The 27,071-nt window shown below is 37.7% G+C and overlaps 1 protein-coding gene across 3 annotated transcripts in view; it reads left to right on the forward strand.

Annotated features, from left to right (window-relative positions):
• KCMF1 (potassium channel modulatory factor 1) overlaps positions 1 to 27,071 on the forward strand; it is a 45,769-nt gene that overhangs the window by 15,764 nt on the left and 2,934 nt on the right. For all 3 annotated transcript variants that reach the window (XM_083883863.1, XM_083883864.1, XM_083883865.1), the window contains exons 2-6: positions 6,588 to 6,755; positions 13,838 to 13,977; positions 20,448 to 20,549; positions 24,216 to 24,390; positions 26,514 to 26,796. In XM_083883863.1, the coding sequence (XP_083739989.1) occupies positions 6,588 to 6,755; positions 13,838 to 13,977; positions 20,448 to 20,549; positions 24,216 to 24,390; positions 26,514 to 26,796 (868 nt within the window). The remainder of the gene's footprint in view (positions 1 to 6,587; positions 6,756 to 13,837; positions 13,978 to 20,447; positions 20,550 to 24,215; positions 24,391 to 26,513; positions 26,797 to 27,071) is intronic.

A 27,071-nucleotide genomic window follows, 5' to 3' on the forward strand; every position in this document is an offset into this window, starting at 1 on the left:
AACAGAGTTGTTAAGTAAAATCGTCTGGTGCCAGTTCCTTTGCTGCCACACTACAAACTTCCTGTGCCCTATTGCAATCTGTTTATTTTTAATGTATTTACAGTACTTTAGCAGATTTCTGTGTTGTGATGGTTTTGATGATCAAATTAAATTATATAAATTGAATGGTAAGAGACACATGAGATAATATTAAATATTAAATTGGAAATCCAGATTGGCTTGATCAGAAGTCCTCCATGATTCCTGTATAGAGTTGGGAATGTTTTGCAAGTGCTTACTAATCACTTGTTCCTGATGCCCAAAAGGACTGAAACTGTTGTGCATATAACTTCCACAACCTGAGATGTGAAAGCAAAAATGGAAAAACTTCATTTTGCAGCGGGCTGACTAGTGCTCATGGATCAAGGCTGAAGCTTGCTGGGCCAGCTGTACTGTTTGATTCTTTGTTTTTACACCAGGGAAATGATTGCTCCCTGTCCTCAGCACTGCTGAGGCTGTGCCTCGAGTACTGTGTTCAGTTGTCTCTTCACTTTTAAAAGGATATTGAGATGCTGACATGTGTCCAGAGAAGAGCAACAAGGCTCGGAAAGGTCCAGAAAATATGTAATGGCTGAGGGAGCTGTGTTTGTTTAGTCTTGAGGAGGCTCAGGCGGGACCTCATCACTCTCTACAACTACCTGAAAGGATGTCATAGTGAGATGGGAGCCTGTCTCTTCCAACATGTATGCAGTGAGAGGACAAGAGGAAGTGTTCTGCTGCTGAGACAGGGAGGATTCAGATTAGATATTAGAAAACAAAATTTTTAGGGTACTCAGGAATCAGAATAGTTTGCGCAGGGAGGGTAGGGGAGGCAGGTATCCAAGATGCATTTGGATCTGGCGCTGGGTGATATGGTTTAGTTGTTAAGGGATTACAGTGGTATTGCTGGGTGGACAGTTGGATTTGATGACTGTAAAGGTCTTTTCCAATCTTGATGATTCTGTGATTCTAAGTATCAGGCACTGTGCAAGTGGGCCTCAGGAAGATTGTGAGCAGATTCAGTTGTTAGTTTCTACTCCAGACTCCAGAGGGAAAGGAGGAGAGCAGTGAAGAAAACGAAAGCCGTTTGTAGGCCCAGTTCCCTCCCTATCCTTCTCTTTTTTTTTTTCCATTTCCAAGTCAACAACATCTCTGCTTGCAACTTTAGTCCTACTAGTTCTTTTAGTCTGATCACTTCCACTTTGCTGTAAGAAGATCCTGCATATTCAGCCATGTGGCACATAGGCTGTGTGAGGGAACAGAGCATTTTTGTTTTCTCAAGGGTATAGTGTGTAAATTTTCTGTTCTGTACTTGTAGTTGCAAAGGTGATGAAGTAGGTTCTGTGTTGCAGGTATCTTTAATGTTTATTTTCACAGTTTGCTTTAGTAAACATGAGGAAAAGTAAACAAAAATTAATGTTCTATGATTTGGTTGATTTTTCTGGTGAAATGCTCCCAGAAACAGCAGAAGTTCTTAGAATTTGACCTCTCAAACTAGGCAGCAGTCTGCATTAAGAAATGAATCTATTAAAGTAAGAAACAATTGGTATTTCTTCTTTATTGAGTATCAAATGGCATATATATTCCTCTCTTTAGTCTTGGAAACAACTGAGCTGCCTAAGTAGAATGTCTTAAGGTTTGGACTTGCTGTGTGGCATATAGAGTACAGATGAGATAGTTAATGTCAAGCAAGTTTATCTAAAACTGAACAATCCTTTAAAAGGACATCTTACAATAAAACATATCAGATGCATTTTAAAAGGAGTGTCATGTATGATCTTCAGAATATATAAATAAAATGCAGTATACAGCTTGCAACCTTTTGTACCACAAAAGAGGCAGCACAACTTTCAAATTTTCACTTGCATGCTTAAGTTGAGTTTTTTAAAAGGTAGAAACCTTAAAGTTTGTCCAGTCCCTTGAGACTGAGTGGTACTCTTGAATCTAATACTTTCAGTCTTTAGAAGGGTACTTCTTCCTTCCAGTACTTCATGTAAATTAGGAGGAAATTTTGAAGTGGCTGGCATTTTCTTTCTGGAGAAGAAACCATTGATGGGCTAATTTTTTAAATTTGTGTTGTACATTAAAGAAACACAGTGATTCTAACTTTGAGCACTGATAATTGAAGAACAGTACCTGAATTGGCTGGAAGGTTGGGTTTTGATAATCAACTGCTATCAGGAATGCTAAATGCAGATAACTACCCATGAAACTTCCAGTGTATTGCTAAGAGAAAGGAATTTAATTCTCAGGAACAGTAGAATGACTAAATGTTCTTATCTGGAGTTAATTGTTCTTTTCATTGTTTGAATACTTCAGGTATTGGCTTCATATGTGTTTAAAATGTTTTCTGATGACTGATACTTTCTTTGAAATTTCTAAAAGTTAAACAATACATTCAAACTATTGATAAAGTTCAAAGCCTCATGTTGAGGCTGGAACCTATTTCAAAGTCTCTGTATTACTCATCTTTGACCATATTCTCCTTCCAAGAAAAAAAAGAAGTGGACTTTTCTACAGTTTCTCAGGTAGTTTTTTGTCTGGGTCTGATCATCGGGCTTTTAATATCATTGTTATTATTTCGATTGCTGTTAGTTTCTGGGGACGCCAAGCAGGGGAGAAAACCTTTGTGTTTTTTACAAACAGGTGTCTATCCAAGGCCATAATGGCTTGGGACATTACAGACTCTTTCATTGATGTTACCTTGTAGCTTTGCTTGTAATTGTAAATATAAATTGATCCTGATGTAATATAGTATTTGAACCATATAGTTTTTTCAGTGTTTTTCTCTCCATTTTGAATTCAGATTATGTACTCTCTTTGGTGTGTCTATTAAACCCAAGACCAGTTACATTCATTTTAGTTAATTTTGAGCAAAACTAGTTCAGTGTCATAATATCAAATTATGTTTGGCTGTCAGGATTAAAATATGAAAGGTGTTGGGAAAGCATTTTTTTGACTTTTTTTTTTCCCCTAGAATCATGCAACAAACCATTCAGTGAAATGCTGAATGAAGTAATTGATCTGGGTGAAAAGAAGATGTGGGATTGAAATAAATGTAGTAAGACTTCTGTGGTGGAGGGGTAAAACATACTTTATTAATGGAACTGTTAAGTATGTCCTGACTCACTTCACTCAGAGTGTGAAGCTAGGGAGACTGAGTGTTGATACTGCAAAATTTCTGAAGAAATTTTTAGAACCTGATGTTTGATAGTTAAAGGTGAACCGAAGTTTCTTAGGCTTTTAGCACAATGCTGTCCTCTGGTGGAACAGTATTGCATTAAAAGAGCATTTTACACTGGTCAGAAAGGTTTTAATTAGATGTGATCTATATTATGCAGTGTATGTTGGTACTCATATAGCAGTAACAAAAGTAAAACAAAATTCGAGGATGCCTCCAAATATCATCTATGATGTAGTGTAATCTGTAAGTAAAATGAATATTTCTTACTCTTACCATTCCAAGCCAATATTTTCCATAAAGTTAATCAGAAGTTCTCTTTGAGCAGCAAGTTGTTTGGGGTTAATAGGATTTCATTCTGTGATTCTTTTTAAAAGTCGATCCTAACAGTTCTTGCAAGTCAGAAGTGTATCTAAATAGTTGTCACAGATTGTTCATACTTTTCTTGAGGCTGTTTCTGTGCTTTTGTTCCCTGCTTTAAAGTGAACTTCTCCGGAATTTGGGGTGGGGGAAGTTTCACAAAACCAGTGATTAATGTGGATGCATCCTGTTTAATCTGACAGTATTGAATCTGTTACTTATCTCCCATACTTGGAAATGTAAGATAAATGCAGGGAAATGTTGGAAAGACACATACATGCTGTTCTAAATAAAATGTTATCTTTGGGGGTTTTAGGTTTGTGCAGAATGAACTTTCAGAATTAAAGTTGATGTAAAGATTAAACAGTAGAAGATAAAAATCAAAAGCTTTTGTTATAGTAGAAAGAATAAGGTGGGAGGAAATTATTTGGTTACTTCAGTTTCTAGATTGCATGTTGAGTAGGTAGTCAAGATTTTGGCAGCCAAGTAATCGGCTTGAACAGGAAGAACTGTCCGGTCTGACTTTGCTCAGACTGTTATAAAAAGGGAAAAATAAGTAATATAATTTCTGGAAATGAGATCCTGCTGGATTCAGGGGGATGTCTGGGGATTTAACCATGTGTTTAACTCCTAAATTTCAGTTTAATAATTTTCCCTTTTGCAGTTTTCATTCTCTGCCATAGATAAGGATATATGCATAATCTGGTACATCTCTTGGTGTCCAGCCTGTTCCTCAGAGTGGAGGATGTGGTGGTGGCTGTAAAATACCAACTTCAAGAGATGTAGAAAGAATGCTGTCCCTAGAACGTTGCTATTCTCGTGGTCTGACTTCACCAGCCATAGGGACATGTTACGCTAATATTAGTTTTTCTGTTTGAAGCAGATTGTAGTTGTTCTATTAGTTGATCGTAAGTAACAAAGTTCGTCTGTTACTTGAAGACCTGGTAGATCCTCACTACAAATGTTCTGAAGTTTTAAATACAGACATTGTTGTGGTTTATGTTTGTGCCTGAATTTCCCCAAAAATAATATGACATCATATATGGAGATTGCAGTTTGGAATAATGTGGAGAAGTATTGACATGAAGAAAATGTGTAAATGAGAGCTTCTTAAAAATATCTGTCTTCAAGCAGGAATGATGTAAATGTTTGAGAGAACACATGACAAGAGTTTGTTGTAAAGAGGCTTACATCTGCATTAAATCAGTTGTTCCAAGCTTAAATGAAAAGAGTGGGGAAAATACTACTTTCTGGAGAAGCATGGGGTTAGTAGGTTGGAAAGCTGTTAGTGTCTGACATAGACTCTAGGTTAAACAGTCTGCTTATTTCAGTGTGATGTCTAACTTGCTGATCAGCTGTTTTCTAGAAACAAAAAGGCAACAAAAAAACTCGCAGTGCTGCCAGTGGCTGCTAAGTGTTGTGTGTACAGCATCCATTGTTGGAGAGATCTGCATGCTGCATAGGTAGAATTTTGTGGGTCTCTGTGTGGGAGGAAAAAGGCAAACAAGCAGTGAAGCAGTAAAATTCAGACTACAGAGTTAGCAAGCGAGTGCTTTCAGAAATTAGCCTGCTGTCAGTGTCTAAATCATCAGGTTGTTAAAACTCCTTCAGAGTTTATGGATGAAACTTCAGGGAAAAGAAAGTTAAGTGAGAAGGACCTTTTTTTTTAAGCCAACCAAACCAACTTTGAGGATGGTAATAACATGCCATCCTCAAGACATAGTTCAGCTATTAAGAAAGATTCTGGAGATGCTTTCTTTGGATGTGCTGTTCCATGCAGAGTGATGCTTGCAGAATAGATAGGCAGTGAGGTAAATAAAAAATAGGTTCAGTACTCAAGTGATCACTATGCTTAGTCATTAGAAGGTACTAGTGCCTCAAGCTGTCCCTCAAGTAGGTGAAGAAATTAAAGGCAAAAGTGATAAAATAATTTCGCTCACTGTTCCTTTGAATGTAATGATGCAATTGTTTGAACAAGTTGGGAAGATTCAGAAGAAATTGCTTATTGATATGTTTCTGAATTACTTGTGGTAAAGGTTGTTAGATGCTACAGAGTGGAGTAATAAAAAAAGGCAAAAAAAATTCTGTAACTCACCAGTCAGTCCTCTGACAACTAGACTTAAAAAAAAATAGGTATATGGGTAGTGTGACTCTTCTGTTCTGGTAGTTTGCTCTAAAATTGCCTGTGCTTTTACCAAACTATGAAGAAGAAATGTTATGTGATACTAAAAGAAGGTGTTGGTCCAAATCCTACCTTGGTTGTACATGCTGGTTTCTTTTGTGAAGGCCCTTTATTTGCTGCTACAGTTGAAAGACATTTGTCTTAGCCTTTGCAGGTTGCAAGACAATGTCACTTCTGCACTTAACCAGAGAACCCAGAGAGAACTGAAACCATACAGAGAAAAATGAAAACTTCTTGAAGCTATAAAACCTTTCTCAGATACACAGTGTGACTACTTTACATTGCAAAGAATGAACTTACGGGAGAAATAGACTGGAGAGAGCTGATGCAGGCTAAATTAAAAAAATATGGGAAAAGGTTCTAATTTCTACACTACGTGAAATGTCTGGCTGTCGTGTTATTCAGAATTAAAATATTAGGAAGTGTTGAATTAAAGGCTGGAAAGGTAGTATGTTTTTGGCAGTGGTTGATGTGGTTGTTGTTTTTCTTCCCTCTTGGTCAGCCATTTTACAATTTACCTTTTAAAAGTGGCACAATTCCTGACTGAACAGTCAAAATACCAGTCAATACTAAGAGGTGAAGGTGTCTATAGGAGGATGCAGCCAAAAAGCTTTACTAATTTAACATGTTATTATTTCGGGTGCTTGAGTCTGCTTTACTTCAAGAATTCAAGATCCTAATTTTGGGAGAGTGGTGTCTTTTAAAGACACAAATGCATTTAAAAATTGAGTCTCATGTCAGATATGGTTGGCTCTTTTTAGTAATTGAGAGGCAATAGCAACAAATCTTCCTCATAAAAAATAAGTGCATTTGTTGCTGTCTTAAAGCAATTTTATTTGTTTACAGGTGTCAGCTGTGATGCATGTTTAAAAGGAAATTTTCGAGGCCGCCGGTACAAGTGTTTAATTTGCTACGATTACGATCTGTGTGCAACTTGTTATGAAAGTGGTGCAACGACAACAAGGCATACAACTGACCATCCAATGCAGTGCATACTAACAAGAGTAGATTTTGGTAAGTGATAATTTCAAACTCCAGTAATTAATTGCTATATTGTGTCCACAAACATAATGCTGATTTTCATGTTTCTAATTATTAATCACTTCCCCCATTAGTGCACAAAAAATTAGGGCCAAGCTCTTGATTTCTAATAAGTAGGCATGTTTTCTTTGAGAAAAGAACTGATTTTTTCTTTTTTTTTAACTGCTGCATATGTATTTCTAATTTTGTTATTTTGGTCTGATTACAGCTGATTATCAGATTAATAAATATACTTAATAACATTGACTATTGTTAAAAGTGACACAGTCTATAAGCAGAAAAGGAATCCTGGTGAGATTTTGTAGGAAGGTCGTTCATTTGTGGTTTTTGTGAGACTATAAGTACAGGAAACATAGTGACAGGCTACAATGAGTATGAGAGATTAGTGGTAAGGACTAGCATGCAGTCTTTTTGGAATTCCTTTGTAGATCTCCTGATCCAGGCATTATTTCTAACTAAAATAAAGCCTGGTCAGTATTTAAAATAAACAATAATTGTTCTGTGTCCTATCCAGTTTGTTGTTTCTGTTGCATCGTAGTTGAAACAGGTTGTAACTTGTGGGAAATTATTTTGTGACAATCCACTGTTCTATAATGTTGCTGATGCTAGACAAGTATTTTGTTTTGATGTCAAGCACATGGGACTAGCATTTCAATATTTTTTCATCATGATTGCAGTTGTAATCTTCGTTTTTTGAATCCTTTAAATATGATGATTTCTCAAAAGCTGAAGTCCTAACTTCTTTACCTTTTTGCTTAGAACAGAAGTAAAAATTATATTTTATTGGCCTAAAGTTTAAAGAATAGCTACACGTATAGAAACATGCAGTTTCTTAAAACAACCTTTATATGAAGTTGTCTTCAATTTTATTTGAATTCTCAGGACTCTTGCCATGAGACTACCTAGTCATGACTTCAGAAATCCAGATCGTAGGTTTTGGTTTGAAAGGAAATATTTTAGTGCATTATCAAAAATACATGCTCCTGTTTTAACTTACATGTTTCTTGTTAGGCTTTTCTTTTTTTCCTGTCTACAGTATTGGGATTGAGGTCACTGTTTCAAATGCACAGTTGAAACTTCTTAACCTGTTAATAACAGTTATTTTTGGATATTAAACATGGGCTAAAAGGACAGGATTGCTGTGAGTACTAAATACTAATCATAAGAGTAAGAAGATTGAAACATACTGACATTAAATGTCAAAGATTTCCATGCACCACAATGAGAACTTGTTCTAAACTATACTTTTTTTTAAAAAATGCCAACAATCAGAAGCTGCGAATGACTAAGAATAATGTCTTATTCCTTGCAACTTGGTACTTCTCTTTTGGAAATCTTTGATAAATGTACCTTTGGCTTAATGCCTTTTATGTGTGTGTGTTACAGAGACACAGAGGGGTTGTTTTTTACCATTTAGGTATCGATGAAGGAGGTTCACAGTGAAGTATTGAGATGGGTGATAGGATTTGAATTGCAGCTTCTATATTGCTTGGTGTTTATGCCGTTTATTCTCTAAATAAGAATAAGAAAACAAGGTCTATAAAGTTCATATGGCTTGATACAGAACTAGTATCAGGAAGGAGAATACTGCAGCTCAGCTCTACAGTAAGACTTCTGGTTTGATTAACTCTGCAAAACAATAGTATCACCAAATTGTGAGCCACAGCACACAAGGTACTGAGTTACTACTGACCTTGTAAGCTTATAGAGTGGAGAATGAATTGGGAAAATTGATAAATGACATATTCCTTAGAATTCAGGAAGATCTGTGGCATCAGTCCTAAAATGTTGAGATTTTAGAGTTTCCTGTAAAACACACATAAAAGCATGTACGTTACAGATGCTTAAAGGTGACTAGTGTTTAGATGCTTAAAGAAGCTGATGTCTTTTCAAAGGGCCAAGGAGATCATGTGACTTTAAGGATCATGCGAAAAAAATAGGTGCTAAGAAAGTTAAATTTAATTAGAAAATAAATAATAAATGGTAGAAGTAGTCTAAAATTACCTGATTCGGGGTTGTTAGTATAGTTGTGATAGTGGATATTAAAAAGCACCAAGGTTATATATTAATGTCTGAGAAGAAAATAATCTCAAGGGCAAAATTGGCAACTAAGTAGTATTGTTGTGGTCTATTCCCAGCCAGCAGCCAAGCCCCACACAGTTACTTGCTCACTCCCCACCAATGGAATCAGGGAGAGAATTGGAAGCATAGAAGCTGAAAAGTCATGTCTTGAGACAAAGACAGTTTAATAGGGGAAGCAAAAATAGTGCACACAAGCAGAGCAAAACAAGGAATTTGTTCTGTGCTTCCCATAAGCAGGGGGGTGGTCAGACATCTCTGGAGAGCAGGGCCCCATCATGCCTAATGATGACTTGGGAAGACAAACAACATCACTCCAAATGTTCCCTCTTCCTCATTCTCCCCTCTTTCATATACTTTATATCCTGAGCATATGGTCCAGAATCTTCCTTTGGTCGGTTGGAGTGACCTGTCCTGACTGTATCTCCTCCCAGTCTCACATGTATCCCAACTTCCTCACTATTGTAGCAGTGCAAAAAGCAGAAAAGGCTTTGGCTCTGTGTAAGCCCTGCTGAGCAGTAACAAAAACATCTTGATAGCATCAGCTTTGTATTCAATACAAATCCCAAAGATAGATAGCCCTATACTTCACACTGTGAAGAAAATTCCATCCCAGGTGAAACCAGCACAAGTACAGAACTAATGAAGTCTTCAGTAGTTTCCTGGTGGTGTGGGAAGTCAAATGAAAGGAGAGTGTTTGTAATGCATGACAGTATAAGTAGGGAATTTTCTTAAGTAAGGAAGATGTTACTAGAAACAAAAAGTGGAAGGCTGTTAGTGTAACTCGGTGTGTGAATTGTAGTTTACTTGGGTATTGACAAACTTCAATACTGTTATCTATAGGCAGGTTTGTTTCAAAGGTATGAAAATATTTTTATAGCAGCAAACTTTCAGTTTTTGCTTTTGGAGGAAAGTGGACAGCTAGTGAAAAATGAGTATTTTATCAAGGACAAGGAAGTAGATTGGGGAATCCTTCTGTTGCAAAACTGGTGCAAGCACTTCAGAGGAAGTCCACTGTCACTTTTCTGATTTTAAAAATGTACATGGGGATCAGCAAGTCATTTGCCCAAATGACATCTGCTACTTACGATAAGGACCCTGTACCATTAAATCCCACCACTACTCTGGCCAGCACTGTCTAGATGTGAGTATCTGTGGAGTTCACTTAAATAGTTTGCCTGAAGCTGCAGCCAAGTTGTTTGTGGTGGACAGCTGACAACATGGATGATCCTTTCAACACAGGAAAAGTCACATATTGTTTATCTCCATGAAAGTTACTATCAGGTTTTAGGATTCCTAGATACTGTAATAATGTTGCAAAATGTACTGCAAGAAGATGGACTCTTTCAGGTACTCTGAAAGAGCTTTTGTTGTCAGCCTGACACATTCTGATTTTTTTTTTCTGCTGAGATTCAGACTAGTATAGGAGCCAGTATGAAAACACTGAAAATAAGTAAAAAGCTCTAGTGTTTTCTGGCTGTGCATGTTCACTCTTGCACCATCTGGTTGCCATATTTATCTTTCAGGAGAGAGTAAATAATGTATATATATTAATTTTGAAGCAAGATGTGATTCAGAACAATGCCAGTGCTGTTCCTCAGCCCCCACAAGAGATACCAGAAAAAATGCTTCAGTGCACACCAAGAGTGATATGCTGCTGTAAGAGGGACAGAGCTTAAAATAATGTATGAAGTCTCATATGTAATGAGAAATGGCCTTTAAAGTACAAATCTAGGTAGTTTATTTCAGAGGGGCCAAAGAGTAGAATTGTAATAGGCCTGTGTAAAGAACAGGAATGTGCTTACCCGGCAGCCACTGTACTTTGGTAGTCTTTGTAGATCAATTTGTCACAGTGTTGAAGAAGTTTGCTGCAGATTTCCTACTTTTCTTTTTCCTAAAAAATTTTAAACTGTTAGAATGCTTTATGGTCTAACCATGTGCTTGCCCATTACCACATCATTTTAAAGTGACTATACTGACAAAGAAAGTAATACAAATTGTTTGTAGGATTCTCTGCAGAAGTCATGTTGAGTTACTTTCATTGAAGTATGGAGCATTCCTTCACTTGTCAGCTAAGGTGATTGCGTGACTGAAGATCTTGCCACATTTTATGCCCAATTCCTAGGCAGAGGGAACTGCTTAAATAATGGTACTGTAATAATGTGTAGTATAGGATAGACTGGATTTACCAGAATTCAGCTTGAGACTTTTGTGGGGTGGTTTTTTGTTTGTTTGCTTTTGGTGGTGTGTTTTTTTTTTTTTTTTCTTTTTTTTTTCTTTTTTTTCTTTTTTTTCTTTTTTTTTTTCATACACTGGAACAGGATATGTGCGCTAAATGTGTATCATGCTAAATCCGACCGTTGTAGTTTGGTTGGAACAGGACTCTGGAGCATCTTTGAGGATAATATTGCTGCTTGATAAGTGATACAAGAACATGTATACTTTGTTTTGTTAAATGGTGTGTTGCCACCATTTGGTTTCATCAAACATTGAAGAAGGTTAAATAAATAACACTACAACTTGTGTCATACTAACATTTTTATCTCTTAAGTATATATTACATTACTTATATGAAGAAAAGTGAAACTACAATTCCATACTGCTGTGTACCCTTGTAATTATGTCTTAACAAAAAGTACAAGCTGTTAGAAAATGTAGTCCTGAATCAGATGTGTCTTTGAAAGACTGATTTTTATCTAAGGAATTCTGCACCAGTACTTCTGTTTTGTAACTAACTTCCTACCAATTTCAAGAATGTAATAGTTATATTTTAATATTAAGTATACATTTAGCTTTTGTAGCTATAGATGGACAAAAAAGCAAAACTGCTGTTATTTTTGGCTTCATTTTCACATTTAATTCAGGTTGTTTCTTGGAGTTTTTCCTCCACCAAGGAAAACCTATAATGTCTAACATGGTTGTGCTGGAAAACTGAATTTGTAAACCATTATTGGGTCCTCAGCAAACAATGTTCTGATCCTTCTACTCCTTTGTATTCCTCCCCTAATTGATAAGGAATATGGGTCACGGATCTTACCCTAAAGGGACACGACTGAATCTGGTTTTACTTTTTTACTAAATACTTCTGCTTGTCTTCCTAGGCATCTTGAACAGAGGGCTTTAGAGGCTAGAGGAGTTTGAAGAATTACGGACTCCTGCTTTTGTCTTTGAAATGAACCAAAATTTTAATATCTGAAAGATTTCTTTGTGGTCAGAAGAGACAGTTCTTCCATCATGGGCACATTGCATTCTAAACTGATAGATTTGTAAATTAAAACGGTAACACAATTGTAGATTGCTTCATTTCTGCAACCATGGAAGCATGGTGTTTTCATTTCTTTCCATATTACTTCTAATTCTTAGTTAACTTGATTAGTAAAGGACCCCTTAGTAGTCAACGGCATCACTGCTCATAATATTAGTATTTTTTATGTGCTTGTAAAAACAAAACAGATGGAGAAATACCCATTCAGTACCTTCAGTGCTAAAATCAGACACAAAGATTCATGAGACCACTTGATTACTAACCTTATTTTTTTAACTTAAATTTTAATTTAAAGGAAAATTTATCTGGTAATCTGTATTTCACATTAGAAAAGAGATTTTGATTGTAAGAGAGATTAAAGTTGAAGAGGGAAAAAGAAGGGAGGTATGAACTTACAAAGGAAAAATACCTAGATTTTGCCAGCTTTAACTTCTGGGTTTTTTAATTAAAAAAAACATTTTTTGAATATTTCTTTTTCCAGAGGAAGGCATATTTGTTTGGCATAGCCATATATGTTTGATGTGTGTTATGAGAAGGATGTGGAAGGAGGTATGAGTGGGAGAACATGCCAGAGGTATAGTCAGGAGACTGCAAAGAGCTCAGGTTTTTATTTTATTACTGAATAAATGTTCCGTTTTGTGATCTTTGAAAACAAGAAACAACACAGGATTTGACAGTTTTGTCAAACCTCCCCCCTCTATGATAGAACTTCGTGTACTGATAAAATTCTTGATATCTGGATTGAGCTAACAGTGTATCTAAGGAAAACATACCTCTATGTGAACGTTCATCTATTTAAAACTTTCCAGATGAGATGTGGCCCTGGGCCCTTTGCTTAGCTGTGAAGTTGGAGTGGGTACGGTTGTCTTACTAGAAAATACATTCATCCATTCTCAGTGAGTTTCATAGGTAAAGGTTTTTAAGCAATCTGATATTTAAGAGGTTTTTTTGGTTGGTTGGTTTTTTAGGTTTTTTTCAAGGTTTGGTTTTTTTTTAATATTGATGTGAGTGAGAAGCTCATTAATGTTTCCTGTAAAATACAAAATACGTGTAGAGGATGAGAGAGAATAATATTCTCTTCTTGCATGGTTTGATAAATTTTCATCCTAAGTTTGTGGAACTTCTGTGTTAGCAACTTAAAAGTGCCAACTTTTCATCAGTGGTGTAGAAGAGCTCACATTCAACACACCTAAAAGTTGAAGCCGGTGTGTAACAGATACCCAGCTTCCTTTTCACTGTTAAACTTATATGTTATGTATTTGAGACATTTCTGAAACTACTTACTGCAAAGCAATGGTTCAGCTATGGCATAAATACTGACTTGAGAGCTTCTAAATTTTGATCTAAATTTGAGGTTTTGTCAAGAGGTCAGCTTCTGAAATTTCATCTTATAATTGAAAAATACCATAGTTGACCCTGTATGTGGGATAAGAACAGTGAAAGTTTGACAGTATCAGCAGCATCATGATGGAAGTCGTTTTTCCTAGTAAGTATTAGAAAACTAAGTTATGTGTGCTAATGAAAATTAAATGTAGTCTCGGATTTTTTCATCAGTAACTGAACCCCTCCTGAATATAGCCATTTTAATGAAAAAGCATGTTAATTTAGCAATGATTACAGTAAAGTATGTTTATAAACAGAGGTTGATGTGAACAAAATTAATGGTGATATTGCTTTAAAGTAACCTCTGTTTAATCTGTTCCTGTTTCAGACTTGTACTATGGTGGAGAAGCGTTCTCTGTAGAGCAGCCACAGTCTTTTACTTGTCCTTATTGTGGGAAAATGGGTTATACGGAAACATCTCTTCAAGAACATGTTACTTCTGAGCATGCAGAAACATCAACAGAAGTGGTAAGAAGCCTCTGAACTTGTATTCATGGTGGAGATATATTTTAAATAGTCTCATTTGTGAAAAATTCTCTTTCTGTTCTTCATTGAAGCATGTGTTCGTTTAAATGCTTTGTCAGAGGGTAAGTACCTACATTTGAGAATGACATCAGAATTGTATGATTTACGGGTATTACAATATAATGAACTTGCTTCCTTCTTTTAGAGTTTTTGTTTGTTGTCCTGATATAAAGACTGCCATGTTTAGAAGACTGTTATACTCTAAGACAAAATTAGGAAGTTCTCACAGTTATTCTGTCTAGCTGTGTCTCCCTTTTCATAATTAGTGTGTAATTGTTTTACAAGCTTGCAGCTATGCTGGTTGTTTGTAACTGTAAGAAAGAGGAAGACATGCAGATAGTTTATGTTTTCTAATAGCTTTTTTAAATGAACCTCTTAGTTTATGCAGTGGGATTCTATAATGGTTTTAAAACTATTCTTGTCTAAGAAGGGAGGTTTTCCCCATCCCTAACCATTAGAACACTAAATGGGGTTTAAAATGCACTCCTTGAACAAGTTTCAACACAAATATTTTAACTAGAAGTGTTAACTCCCACTATCTTGATTGATCTTGGGAGTAGGAGAAACTGGGTTAACAGTTTAGCAGAATGAGATGGAGGGTGCTGTTCTGCAGTAAACTATTTAGCCCTAGACCTCTAGGAAAAAAGTGATGCTTGAAGTGGATTACTTACCACTAATACATTGTGTGAAATTAGTTATAAATAGGTTCTCTATTCTAATCTTCCAGCTTTCTTAATTTTCACAGAATTCTGTAGAAGAAAATGAATGACCCTTCAAACCTAATATGGAACTTGGGTGAAGGGCTGATATGGAAAGGTTTTTGTTCACCTTTTTGGGGACTCAAAGGTGTATGACCTTTCTTAAAAACACAGGAAGTGTTTACTTCACAATCAGTTGCACTGTAGTATATTTAACTCGGTGACACACAGCAATTTTTACAACCTCTCTCAGTTTCTCTTAAGCTTTGCAACTTTCAAACATAGCTCCTACCGTTGGAAGTTCTGTGTTTGGATGACTTCACTTGGTTTGGTGGCTTGGTATTGCAATTCTGATTTGCACCACTTGATGTCAGTGATGTGTTCCTAACACTGAGTGTTCACAGATCCCAGATTTTTAAACTTGACATGCTGTTCTTTGCAGTTGTGACTTCTAGAACCCCACACATAAAGCCTAAATGTGTGATTCTTGACAGCTGCTACTCTGGTGAATCCTGAAAGAGTTACGTGGAAAAAAAAAAAATCCCACAAAACTTTTCTTTTTATGCATCAGTCTGCAACATTGCTTTATCATTGTTCCAAACAATGATAAAGGAGAATATTTTAATTCTTGAATACAATTGTTACTGTTCGGGCTAAATTTTGAATCTGGCATTTGTGATACGTGTTTAGTGTGCATGCACGTAAAATTGTTTGGGTACTGTACCCTTACTGAGATAGTGAAAGGCTGCAAGACTAGTAAAGAGGAAAATATTATGGATTCTAAGTGTTTGTGGTTATAGGCTTTCAAACAATTGTTTGTGTTTAGATACTGAGCTTGTAGTTGTTTGAGTATCTACTTCCAAAAATGTGTTTTATTTTGGACATGTATTTTTAGGGATGTAAGGGAACTTCACAGGGACAGGATAATTTCTATTTTAAAGGCTTTTCGCCCCCAGCTTTTCAAAGAATAAGCAAAAAACCTTTTTGTCTGTTAATTTTTGCCATTTTTATATTCAGCATGAGGCAGTTTACTTTCTGTTGATTTTTCTCAGGTACAGGCATTGGTAAATGCACCGACATTAGGTACCTGCAGGCAAGAATCACGAGCTGAAGAGGTTGAAAGGGACCTCTGGAGCAGGGCCACGTACAGCTAGTTGCTCAAGACCTTTTCCAGACAGTTCTTTAATAGTGACTCCACACTTAACTCTCTGGTTAACTCGTGCCAGTGCTCAGTGATCCTCACAGCGAGAAGCGTTTCAGTGTGTCCTGATGTTTTTGAGGAAGCTCCTGTGTTTGAATTTGTGCCCACAGTCTCTTGTCCTGTCACTGCAATATCTCCATCATCCTTTCAGGTTGCCTTCAGGTATTCATGAACATTCCTAAGATCCTTCCCTCATTACCCTATCCTTCTCCAGGCTGAGTAGTTCCATCTTTCTCAGCCTTTCCTCCATTGCTCTCTGTAAGCTTTTACTGAGCTCTTTCCAGTGTGTGCGTGTGTGGAGCTGAGAGCTGGGCACTGGTGCTGGGTGAAGACAAAGGATCACAACCCAAGTTCCTGCTGGCAGCTCTCTATTCAATGTAGCCCAGAACACACTGCTGTCCTGTCATCCATCCTCCAGGACCCCAGGTCCTTTGCTGCAAAGCTGTTCCCTATGACTGGCCTCCAGTGCGTGCTGGTTCCTGGGCCTGTTTCTGCCCAGGTGCAAGATTTTGTACTTCCACTTCATGAGGTTCCTGTTGTCCCATTTCTTCAGGTTTTTTTAAGGTCACTCTAAATGGCCGCACAGCTCCCTAGTGTATCAGCCACTCCTAGTTTTATGTAACCAGCAGAATTCCCAGTGATCACCACCCTCTGAGCCCATCCACTGAGACAGTTTTCACTCCACCCCACTCTCTGCTTATTCAGCCTGAGCATCAGCAACTTATCTTTGAGCATCCTGTGAGAGACAGTGTCAGTAGTCTTACTTGAAGCCCAGATAGGCAATTTCCCCTGCTCTTCAGTCATCTACTAGGCCAGACACTTCAGCCTTGAAGTTTATGAAATCGGTCGAGCATGTCTTCCCCTTTGTGAAGCCAGTGCTGACTACTATTGATGATTTTCTTGTCTTTAATAGTGTCTGAAAATAGTTAACAATAGTTTCCTCACTTTCCCAGGGATCAAAGCAGGATGACCAGTCTGTTGTTCCCTAGATCTTCCACTTACCTGCCTGTCTTTAAGATGGGAGTGAAATTTGCTTTACTCCAGTCCTCACACACCTCATCCAGTCACCATGATCGTTCAGAGATTGAAAAGAGGCTCATAGTGGCATCTGCCAGTTCCCTCAGCACCTCTTGGTGCATCACACCCAACACAGCCTGTGAGTTTAAGTATTCCAATTCATATAAGTATTCTTCAGAGTAATCTTCTTCCAGCAGGGGAATGTCTTCACTACTCTAGACTCTACCACTGCTCTCTAAGGACTGGAGTTGCTAAAGGCCAGTCTTGCCAGTAATGACAATAGGAAAGGAAGTTATTCAGTACTTCAGCCTTTTCTGTACCATGTGTAACTAGGCCTTACATCTTCTGAGCAATGGGCCCACATTTTCCCTAGTTGTCTTTTTATTTCCTGTGCACTTCTAGAAGACCCTGTTACCATGGATGTTACTTGCCTGGTTCAGTTCATTTGGGCTTTAGCTTTGCTTATGTTGCCCTGTGATGCTCAGATAATGCTTACGGTTGGCTATACTGTGGCTTGCCCTTGGAGAGTAACCTCTGTATGTTTTCTTTTTGTGATTGAGTTTATCCAGGAGTGTCTTGATCATCCATGTAGGCCCCCTGACATATTTGCCTAAGTTAATATTCATTGAGATGGAGAGCTCTTGAGTTTGGGGAGGAGCGATCTTTCAATATTAACAGGTTTTCTTGAGGCCCTTTTACTCTCCAGGTTCATACAGCATGGGGGTCTTCCAACCAGAATATTTTAAGAGGCCAGTTTGTTTTGCTGAGGTCCAGGGTCATGATCTTGTTTTTTATCTTCTTCCCTGCCCTCAGGATCTTGAAGTGCCTGCCCCATGTCAAGGTCTCTACAGCCAGGGCTTTCTTTGAGCCTCACATCCCAACTGAATCCCTCATTGTTGGTAATTATGAAGTTCCATGTGACACCTGTCCTCGTGTTGCTCTCTTGTCACTTGGAAGTTACCCTGAGTGTACTCCAGGAACCTCTTGGATTGTTGTCCATCCAGCAGGTGCTGGAGTGGTTGAAGACCTCCATGAGGATCGGGTCCTGCAAGTGTGAGGCAGCTGCTCCACATCTCTAGGGAGCCTGATCAGTTTGTTCCTTGTAGTCAGGTGGCCTATAGTAGACAGCTCCTCTAACATCCCCTTTGTCTGTTCTCTTCTTAATTCCAGCATGTAAGATCTCCATCAGGTCATCTTCCATCCAGGCACTGCTTTTAATGCACTCCAACTGCTCTCTCACTTCAAGTGCAAGCCTCCCTTCCTGTTCCTGAAAGAGCCCTCTTCCTCTTCTAAAGAACCAGTATTTCTTCACCCATACAATGTCCAGGGATAATGGTTAGAGTTGTAAGGCAGAGGAATCTGGGAATCAGTATGATGATTGTTTTTGTTGGTGTTGAGGTTTCAGGTAAGTTGGACTGGTCCAGATCAAATGCGATGTTCAGCTAGAAGTCTGCTAGCACTGCAAATAAAAAATATTCAGAAGACTTCATAAAATTCCATCTCTTCGGTCTTGTTTCATAAAAGAGATGCAAATTTTCTGCTATTATGTTGCAATGCAGCAGCTTTCCCTCGCCTTCAGGAAGGCAGTAACTAGGCTCATTGTAGATGAATTGTAAGCTCTAGGTTGTTGCGAATTCGATGGTAAAACTGAGGAGAGATTTTTCTTGCATTAATTAGACAATCTGAGTCTCAATGTCCCTGTTCATCGTCTAAGATCCCAGTGACTCTTTTTGAGGTTACAGAAGTGCTGTCACTTAAAGTGGTTACTTTGTATGTAAATGTGAAAGTAGTGGTAATACAAGCAAAGTTCTAGAAACTGGCAGATGTTCTGTGAGTGAGATTGACTTAAGCCTTTAGAGTCATCATTCAGGTTTGTGTGGTGATTTCTTAATACAAATGCTCATAAATTCAAGAGAAAATTATGGCATTTGCCTTTTGTTTGCACCATTTGTTCATGCATGTTGTTATTAAAAATTATTTTTATTTGTATCACGCTTCATCAGTGATCCAGCAGTCTTAGTTGTGATTCTCTCAGAGCTTATGCTTAACTACATTGTTGTTTGTGCATAACAGTGCTTGAGTAACTTTCCCTAGTCAAGAGTTCTTGAAAGTTTAGTTGATATCTAGAATTAGGGTTTGGAAACTTTGATTCCTTCTTACTCAATATTCATTATAATCTTTCCTTAACTGATATTTTTCTGAGGTGTGAGTATATTCAAAAGTATGTGCGGTTCGTAACACCTTTGTCATGGTAACAAAGAACTTCCTGGTGATTTCCTGCTTTCAGGAATGGGCTGTTCTTTTTATGTTGGGTTTCTACTTCCTCGGAGTAGCTTAAATAAAAGAAGATTGCTTTGAAAGTATTGTTCTCTTAGTCTGAGAATATTAAGCAGCTGTAATGAAGTTTAGGGAATCAGGACCATCTGTCCAATACACATCCACTTCTATATCCCTACAGGGTAGCTATATGATATGTTGTTATAGCTGAGTATTTATTATATAGTGTTGTGCTATGATATGCCCTGTAGTGCACTTGCTTGGCTTCTGTAGTGATGAAAAATGTGTGCATAGAAATGCTGAACATGGAAAATAAGAGGGAAGGAATTGTAGCAAAAAGCTTTTAAAATGCCTGGTTTTCTTTTCAGAACTGGCAACTAAAATTAAAGTAGAATTAGATTGCAGCAGTTCCTGTCACAAGTAGCTGAGATTTTACTGTAAAACATATTTCAGTACCTTGTTCTCACCTCTGTAAGAGTACAACAGATGTGTGCTCTTTTATACAGTCATTCTTAATGCTAATGGTCCCTTGAGATCTACATTTAACAGTTTAAGTAAACACATGGAAAATGAAAGAAAAATGGAAGATGCTGTTTGTCGAGTCAAAGAACAAGTCATAATTATGCCAATAGTAGTAGTAATGTTTGCCTGCTTAGTTAACTGTACTTTAGTTTAAAAAACAAAAGAAACAAAACCTACCAACCAAAAACTGAAGTGGGGAAAAGATACCCAAAACCAAAGAGAGACCTCAGTACCTGCTCTCAAAATACTGTTGTGGAGAGGGGATGGAGATCAGCTCTTCTCTGCCAAACCTGAACCTACTGGGTGGGACGGTCTCAGCTCGATACTTCCCAAATCTGGGCAGTTTCATTCTGGTTCCTCTGCTAGGATGAATGTCAAGCAGGCAAATAGTATTCCTGTATGATTCGACTCCAGTAACTGTGGCAGAATTGGCATGCAAAAATACTCAAGATACTGCAAATTGATTTTAAAAACCCTAGCTCTGGTTTTCATAGTATTCTGAACTTCATAAAGTAAAAGGTGAAAAAATTAATGTCTGCACTTCAGTAATTTTTCTGAGTTAATTAAATACATTGATATCCAGGTGTTTGTGAATACCAAAATGCGTAAGAGCCAATGTCTGATGATTGACTTGATACAAGTTCTGTTTCTTGTAATATTTATAAAGTTGGATTTTTTTCCTTGCTTTGTCATTTCAGATTTGTCCAATATGTGCAGCATTGCCTGGTGGGGATCCAAATCACGTAACAGATGATTTTGCAGCTCATCTTACACTGGAACACAGAGCTCCTAGAGATTTAATATCCTTTCAAGTTTGAGGCAAAGAGACTGGACTGTTTCCTCTAGTAGTCATGGTGACTTGGTTTGACTTTTATAGTCAAAGGGTCATATTCTGGGTTTCCTGGAACTTGGATTGCTAAAGATACGTACATTAAAAATAAAAAAGTTCATCTACTAGTTTAAAAAAAGTGTAGTTGTCAGACTATACTCAGACTTGTAAGTATACCTGAAAGTGTTTTTTGCTCTAACAGTGGAAACATTTAAAGAATTTTGACATACTTGTGCTGTGTTTTATCCTGCCTCATGATTAGTCTTGGTGCTGTTTTATGCATCAAGATACGATGCTGTATATATTTATGACATAAAGATGATTGAAGCATAGCTGCTTGTAACAAAAGATTGTAAACTTGCTTAACTAATTTTAACACAATCTTTTAGTAGTGTAATTTTGTAACATTACTGGCATTTTGTAACACAACTCAGAAAACCTTCAGATTTTCTGGGAAATAGGATGATGTCCTTCAGTTACCTTAGCAGACAGTTGTGAACATTTATCTATGCTTGATGGCTGAAGAGCTGGAACTGTTGGGATATTTTTTATAGGAATATTTGTCTCCTTTTAATTTTTTTTTTTCCTCCCTAGGATTAACTGGTAAAATACCTTTTGGGTTGGGTTTTAATTAATGACATGCAAGCTATGTGGCATCCCTACAGTAAATAATCTCTGAATTATTCCTTTGTGTCTTATTTAAACAAACAGAAAAAAAGACTGCCTTATTACTTTGATAGTGGCTTTTTTGTTCAGAGATTTTTAAAAAGGAACAAAGAATAATGTAAGCTCAAGGAGTTGGGGGGGGAAAAATCCAAGCCCTGTTGAACAGAATTAATTAGACTAATAGAAGGAAAACAGCATTTGAGGCGATGGCTCCACTTCAGTTATGATTGTTTTTGATTTGAGTTTGTATTAACATGGTTTAAGGCCAGGACAGACCAAATGCGCAGGTTAATTACTATGCAATAATTGGATCAGTGTAAAGGAGTGTGGGTGTAGATGGGCTCTGTGAAATTATCCAAAATGATACAAAAACCAGTACAAAGTCAGATGAAAGCAGTTACCTGTACTTGCCTTTCTCAGGGACAGGAGTAGAGCTCTCAGCACTCAGGAGCAGCAGAGTGCTGAATGCAGTGGCTCTGACCATAGGAGCTTGATCCCAGGCGCCCCTGTTGTTCTCAGTGGCCAGGAGTCATGCTGTCCTCCCTTTCCAGAGGAGGTGGGATAAGACTGATGAGAGGAGAATATCTTCCAGATCATTGGATCTTTCCTGGCCTTCGGACAGCCCTGGAATGTCGCTTGATGGCTGATGTAGTTTGTGTCCTTGTAGTTCTGCTCATTGTACCAACTGTGAGATTTTCATAGCACCTGCCTAATTAGGCTTTTTCTAACAAGAATTAGATAACTACATAGCAGTGTGCCAGAGTTATAATTATGGGCTTCCAACCTTAACTGTAAGGCAGGGAGTTTAAAATTTTCCAGCTACAGAGTGCAATTAATTTCATACTAAAATGCACAAGATACTTGATTAGAATTGAGGCTACTGCTGCATTTTCACACCCCTAGTACCAGAGATGCCACCAGGTGACTTTTACTTAGGGAATGTTTGAGCCAGAAAAGACAATTTTCTTTCAAATACAGAGGAAGGTTTCAGTCGTCCCAAAATGGTTCTGTTTTGGGAATACAATGCCCTTGATTAAAGATAATGCCTTTAGAATTTCCTGCTTGTACTCTGTTGTGTTGGTGTCTAGTGTTGCCAAATTTCCAAAAGCTGGTAAGAAGTATCTTGAAGTGACTGCTTAACATTGGACTCTACATAATATCTAGAAACAGGAATAGCTAAGGCAGGAAAAAAGGAAGAGAAGATTTCACTCAGGGTCTAGCAGTGTAGGAAATAAGAACCATCACTCTCTGCTACACCATTATGTTGCTCAATATGAAGTTGAAGCTGTACAGAACTCTCCATGCCCTGTAATTGCCTTCATGTACAAAAAGGAGGTAGAGAAGACTTTTCGTTTGTTTTCTAAGTAAAATATGTTTGGTTAATTTTGGGTTTTTTTCCTAAAGTTGTCCCAAAACACTACATGTGTTTCTTACTACAAACCTTGTTGCAGCTATTGCAAGGTCTGTCATTTATTCCTACAGTCTATGGACAACTCTTTAAAACCCAGTTTCTTTTATTAGCAGGGAAATATCTGAAAATTCATTAGGTACATCTTTTCAGCATTAATCATACAAGTAGTTCTCACATGACTATGCAGTTTAAATGTTTGTCACAAGATAAGGTTTGCAAAGTCTTTTCTTACCCTAGCATAGCTGGTAAGAGTCAAGTGCATGCTTATCTAGTATTTGAAGAATGACATCTCAAAAGCTCCATTTCAAAAGCTGTGATTGGGAAAGTTACCCCAGAGTCCTGTGTCTGCTTGAAAAATCTCCAGATACTACATGTTTAGTTATGAAAAGCTTGCCAAACTACATAGGGTCTGTAGTCCATCTAATTTAGCAACTCATATCCAGCAGCATCCAAAACTGGCACACTCAGAGGTGCAAGATGCTCTGTACTAAGCAAAGTGTGTGCTTGGGGAGGTTTTCCTCTTACACCCTAGAAGTTTTACACTGCAGTATAACTAACAGTTTTGAAAGAAGCAAAGCCTGTGAAGTCTTGTAATGGCCAGAAGCTTCTCTTGCTATGGGAAGTTGAGTCATACCTTTCAGTCTTAAGTTTTTGACCTCCATAACATTCTAAGATTCTGTCTCATAACTGTGATTCATGGAAAGTACATTGGAAGCTACCCTTACACAGAAATTGATACCATGTGAGTGGTAACCATACTATTATGAAAATAAAAAACATTGGAAATTGGGATCTAAGGTAAAAATATAGTAATACTAAAATAAATTATTAAAGACTATGCTATTTGATTTTTCACCAGTGAGTCATGCTAGTCATTTTTAAGAAGAAGCCTTATCTGGACTGTCTTGGAGGAAGTAATGTTAGCAAATTTATGACAAAAATAATCTTTAAATTTGTTGATTACTTCAAAATTTATGTGAGAACCAATTTCAAAAGTAGCACAAAATACAAGCATCTGATAGGGGAAAGTGTGAAAAAAAGAAAATGAAAAGCATCATCATACTGGAATTAGTGATATTTCATGGGCTGTAAGAAGAAAAGTGAAACAAAGGGGTATGATAAATATGCTGAATACTCCAGAAACCTACAGTTTCCTCAGGACTGAAATGGTGAAATTTCTTGGATAAACACACGAGATACATAAGTCAAAAGGAATTTGGTAATTATTCTAATAGGAATTGCAGTAAACTATTGGGGTTTTGGGGTTTTTTTGATACTTAATGTAAGGGAGAACTGAAATCCCTGTCTCAGTAATAAGCTTGGCTGAACATGGATTTGTGTGGATTTTCACAGAAAATTTTGATTTAAAAAAAAAAGTTACCAGATCAGTAAGTCTGACCTGTAGTATAGCTACAGTGTACCTTAGCTTTGCTTCAGAAGTTGAATCATTACTTTATGAATCAAGAACAGTACATCTGAGTATTTGACCCATGAAATATCCTTTAATGGTTGTTTAACACTTAGTGCCAAACAGTTGTGTTTTCTTAACTTCTTGACTACGATGAATCCAGTGGCGTTCGGCATGTACGTAGGATGTTCCACCCAGGCCGGGGTTTGGGAGGCCCCCGTGCTCGTAGATCAAACATGCACTTTACTACCAGTTCCCCTGGTGGGCTTTCATCTTCTCAGAGTTCGTATTCTCCAAGCAATAGAGAAGCCATGGATCCTATAGCTGGTAAGAGCTGTAACCACAAATTTTACTCCACTGTCCTCCTTCCAGAGAAAAGAGAATGAAGACTGTAGTTGCCCTGCTCTGTGTTGCTGTGAAGCTGCACATACAGGCACAGCATCTCACAGAACGGGTGAGGAGGGAAAGGGTGTTCTTACTGTCAGCATCAGAAATTAATTAGGCTGTGTCTTTTGGATTCTCAGAAATAGCTTGCTTGTTGTATTTTTAGCCTTGATGTGAAAATAACTTTTTTTAAACAAGGAAAATAAAATAGAGAGTGAAAACAATTCTGAAAACAAATACAGTTTTGTCTATGGGGAAATCTAAACATTTTAATGCCATGGTCTTTAGCCATACCCGTACATCAGGGAAACCTCAGAATGTCTGCCACAAATCCACCTTTACTTCAGATGCAAAGGAGATGCAGTGCTCAAACTGGAGCTTGCCACTATCAGGCTGTGACTTCTTCAGGAGGAGATAGCCATCCATCTGGCTTAATGAGACATTGCCCCTGGAAGGAGAGCTGTGGATCCATTGCCTTCCTTAATCATGATCCCCTTTGCCTGCCTTCTGATGGCTCTGACACTGCTGGCCTGGTGTGACCTGATGTAACTCATTAAATTAGCTGTGAAGAAATAGCCCATCAAGACAAAAAAAAACAAGTGAGGTCACAAGTGAGTTTGTTCAAAGAGGGAGGATGTTCTTGAAGCTTCCAGTGCAAGACGTCCTCTTTTTTTTTTTTTTTTTTTGCCAGGGCAGCTGCTTCAGCTCATTTAAAATGTGAGGTGACTGCTGAAGTTTGTTTTCAGCCTTGCGGGACTTCCCACTTAGCAGCGTTAAATGTGGGATAAAATGTCATTCTGCATCTATTCTCTTTTGAAGATGCGTTTCTGCATTTAGAGCACACTGAGCTGGGTGTCCATCTTGTTCCATGACTGTTTTGAGTTCACACCTCTTTGCAAAATACTGCTTCTCTATATTCCAAGCTTCAGCTTACAGTGAGAATAATTGTAAGATACATTTATTATCTTGCCTGGGAGTTTAACATGTCTGCCTTTTTACTGGAGTAGTAAATAGGAGAGACCACAGTAACTTTTCTATTTAAAGTTTATAGCATCAGTTACTTTTTTTTTCTTCCCTGTGGCATTCTCTAGTAATTCAAATTTACTTAATTTTGGTGCTGCTGTCAGTGTTGGTGAAAATTACTCGACATCTCTAGTTCATATTTTGCTTTGTTCCTTCAAAAACAGCTCGCTCTAGGATGATTGTTTTGTTAATACAGTGGAAGAAAAATTGTCATGATCTATATAGTAACTTTGTAATGTAGAGGAGAGGGGTAGGAGCAGGATTGTCCACTGCTTCCTCTGCCATTGCATCAACTGCAGTGGTATCTGAGATAAGAAGTACCTTCTGCACAGGACATAAAAGAGATTATGCAGTAATGCACTGAGCAGTAACTTGCTGCTAATACTGCTTAAAAAAAAAACCAACTTTGTGGATAAAATTTGCAAAGAGCATTCCATCCTTCTGAATTGGAACATTTAATAACAGAGCGAGGTTCTAGTCGCTAGGCCTTATCCATGTTCATGACAAAACTAAGAATTCATACAGAATGCTTTTGATGTGATGCAGTGATAGGTTTTCTTAAATAAATTTCTTTTACTGAATGTTTGAAGCAATGGTACAGTGTTTCTCTCTTGGTTGCAGTACAGCTTCCCTCTGAGATAATTGAGAGGATGAAGCTTGTGTTTTGAAGGAACACTTGTTAAAAGGAAGAAAAAAGTCAGCATCCAAAGCCAAAATGAAGAAATTTCTTAGTCAGTGGCTATTTTGACTTGAAGTTTCAGAGAGTGGCTGCAGAGGACATCTTTTGCCAGGCTACCTGTAGAGTGGCTCTCCTGTCGTTGTTGAGACTTTAAACCTTGTCTTGTTTTTTTGGACTAAATCTGCATGAATTAGTTGTAATCTTTATGGGCATTAATCTTCACAGTCTTCTCTGAGCATTGTTGAGTTTTGATGTTAATTGAAAAAAAAGTGGAATTGATGTACTGGAATTCAGAGTGTATTTATTCTGCTGTGTAATGCTCATTTAAGATCTTAAGTCATAGAAGCTTTCTCTTCTCTGGCAGAGCTTTTATCCCAGCTATCAGGTGTGAGGCGTTCTGCAGGAGGACAGCTCAACTCCTCTGGCCCTTCTGCTTCTCAATTACAGCAGCTGCAGATGCAACTGCAGTTGGAACGGCAACATGCACAGGCAGCAAGACAGCAACTGGAGACTGCACGCAATGCAACCAGGCGCACCAACACGATCAATGTCAACACCACTATGACACAATCTACAACAACCACCAACACATCTAACACAGAGAGCAGTCAGCAGACTATCCAGAATTCCCAGTTCCTTCTGACAAGGTAATTTTTTCAATGTATTTATATGTATTTACCTCTTATAATTTCTGTTTACCTTAGTTCTAGTAGAGATACAGAGCTTGATGAAGCTTATATGTTTGGAGTCAGGCACATGCCTAGGGTGGCATGAATTAATAGAATACTTACCTAGTTTAGAAATTGTACTTGGACCCCAAGATTATTTAAAAGAGGATTCACCTCCTGTGTCATCCCAGTTCTTCTAGAACACTGACTACTGATCTGAAATGAAAATATTTTCCCCATCTCCCCTGCCACAC

Source organism: Zosterops lateralis (assembly GCF_965231275.1).
Source record: "Zosterops lateralis genome assembly, chromosome: Z".
NCBI lineage: Eukaryota > Metazoa > Chordata > Aves > Passeriformes > Zosteropidae > Zosterops > Zosterops lateralis.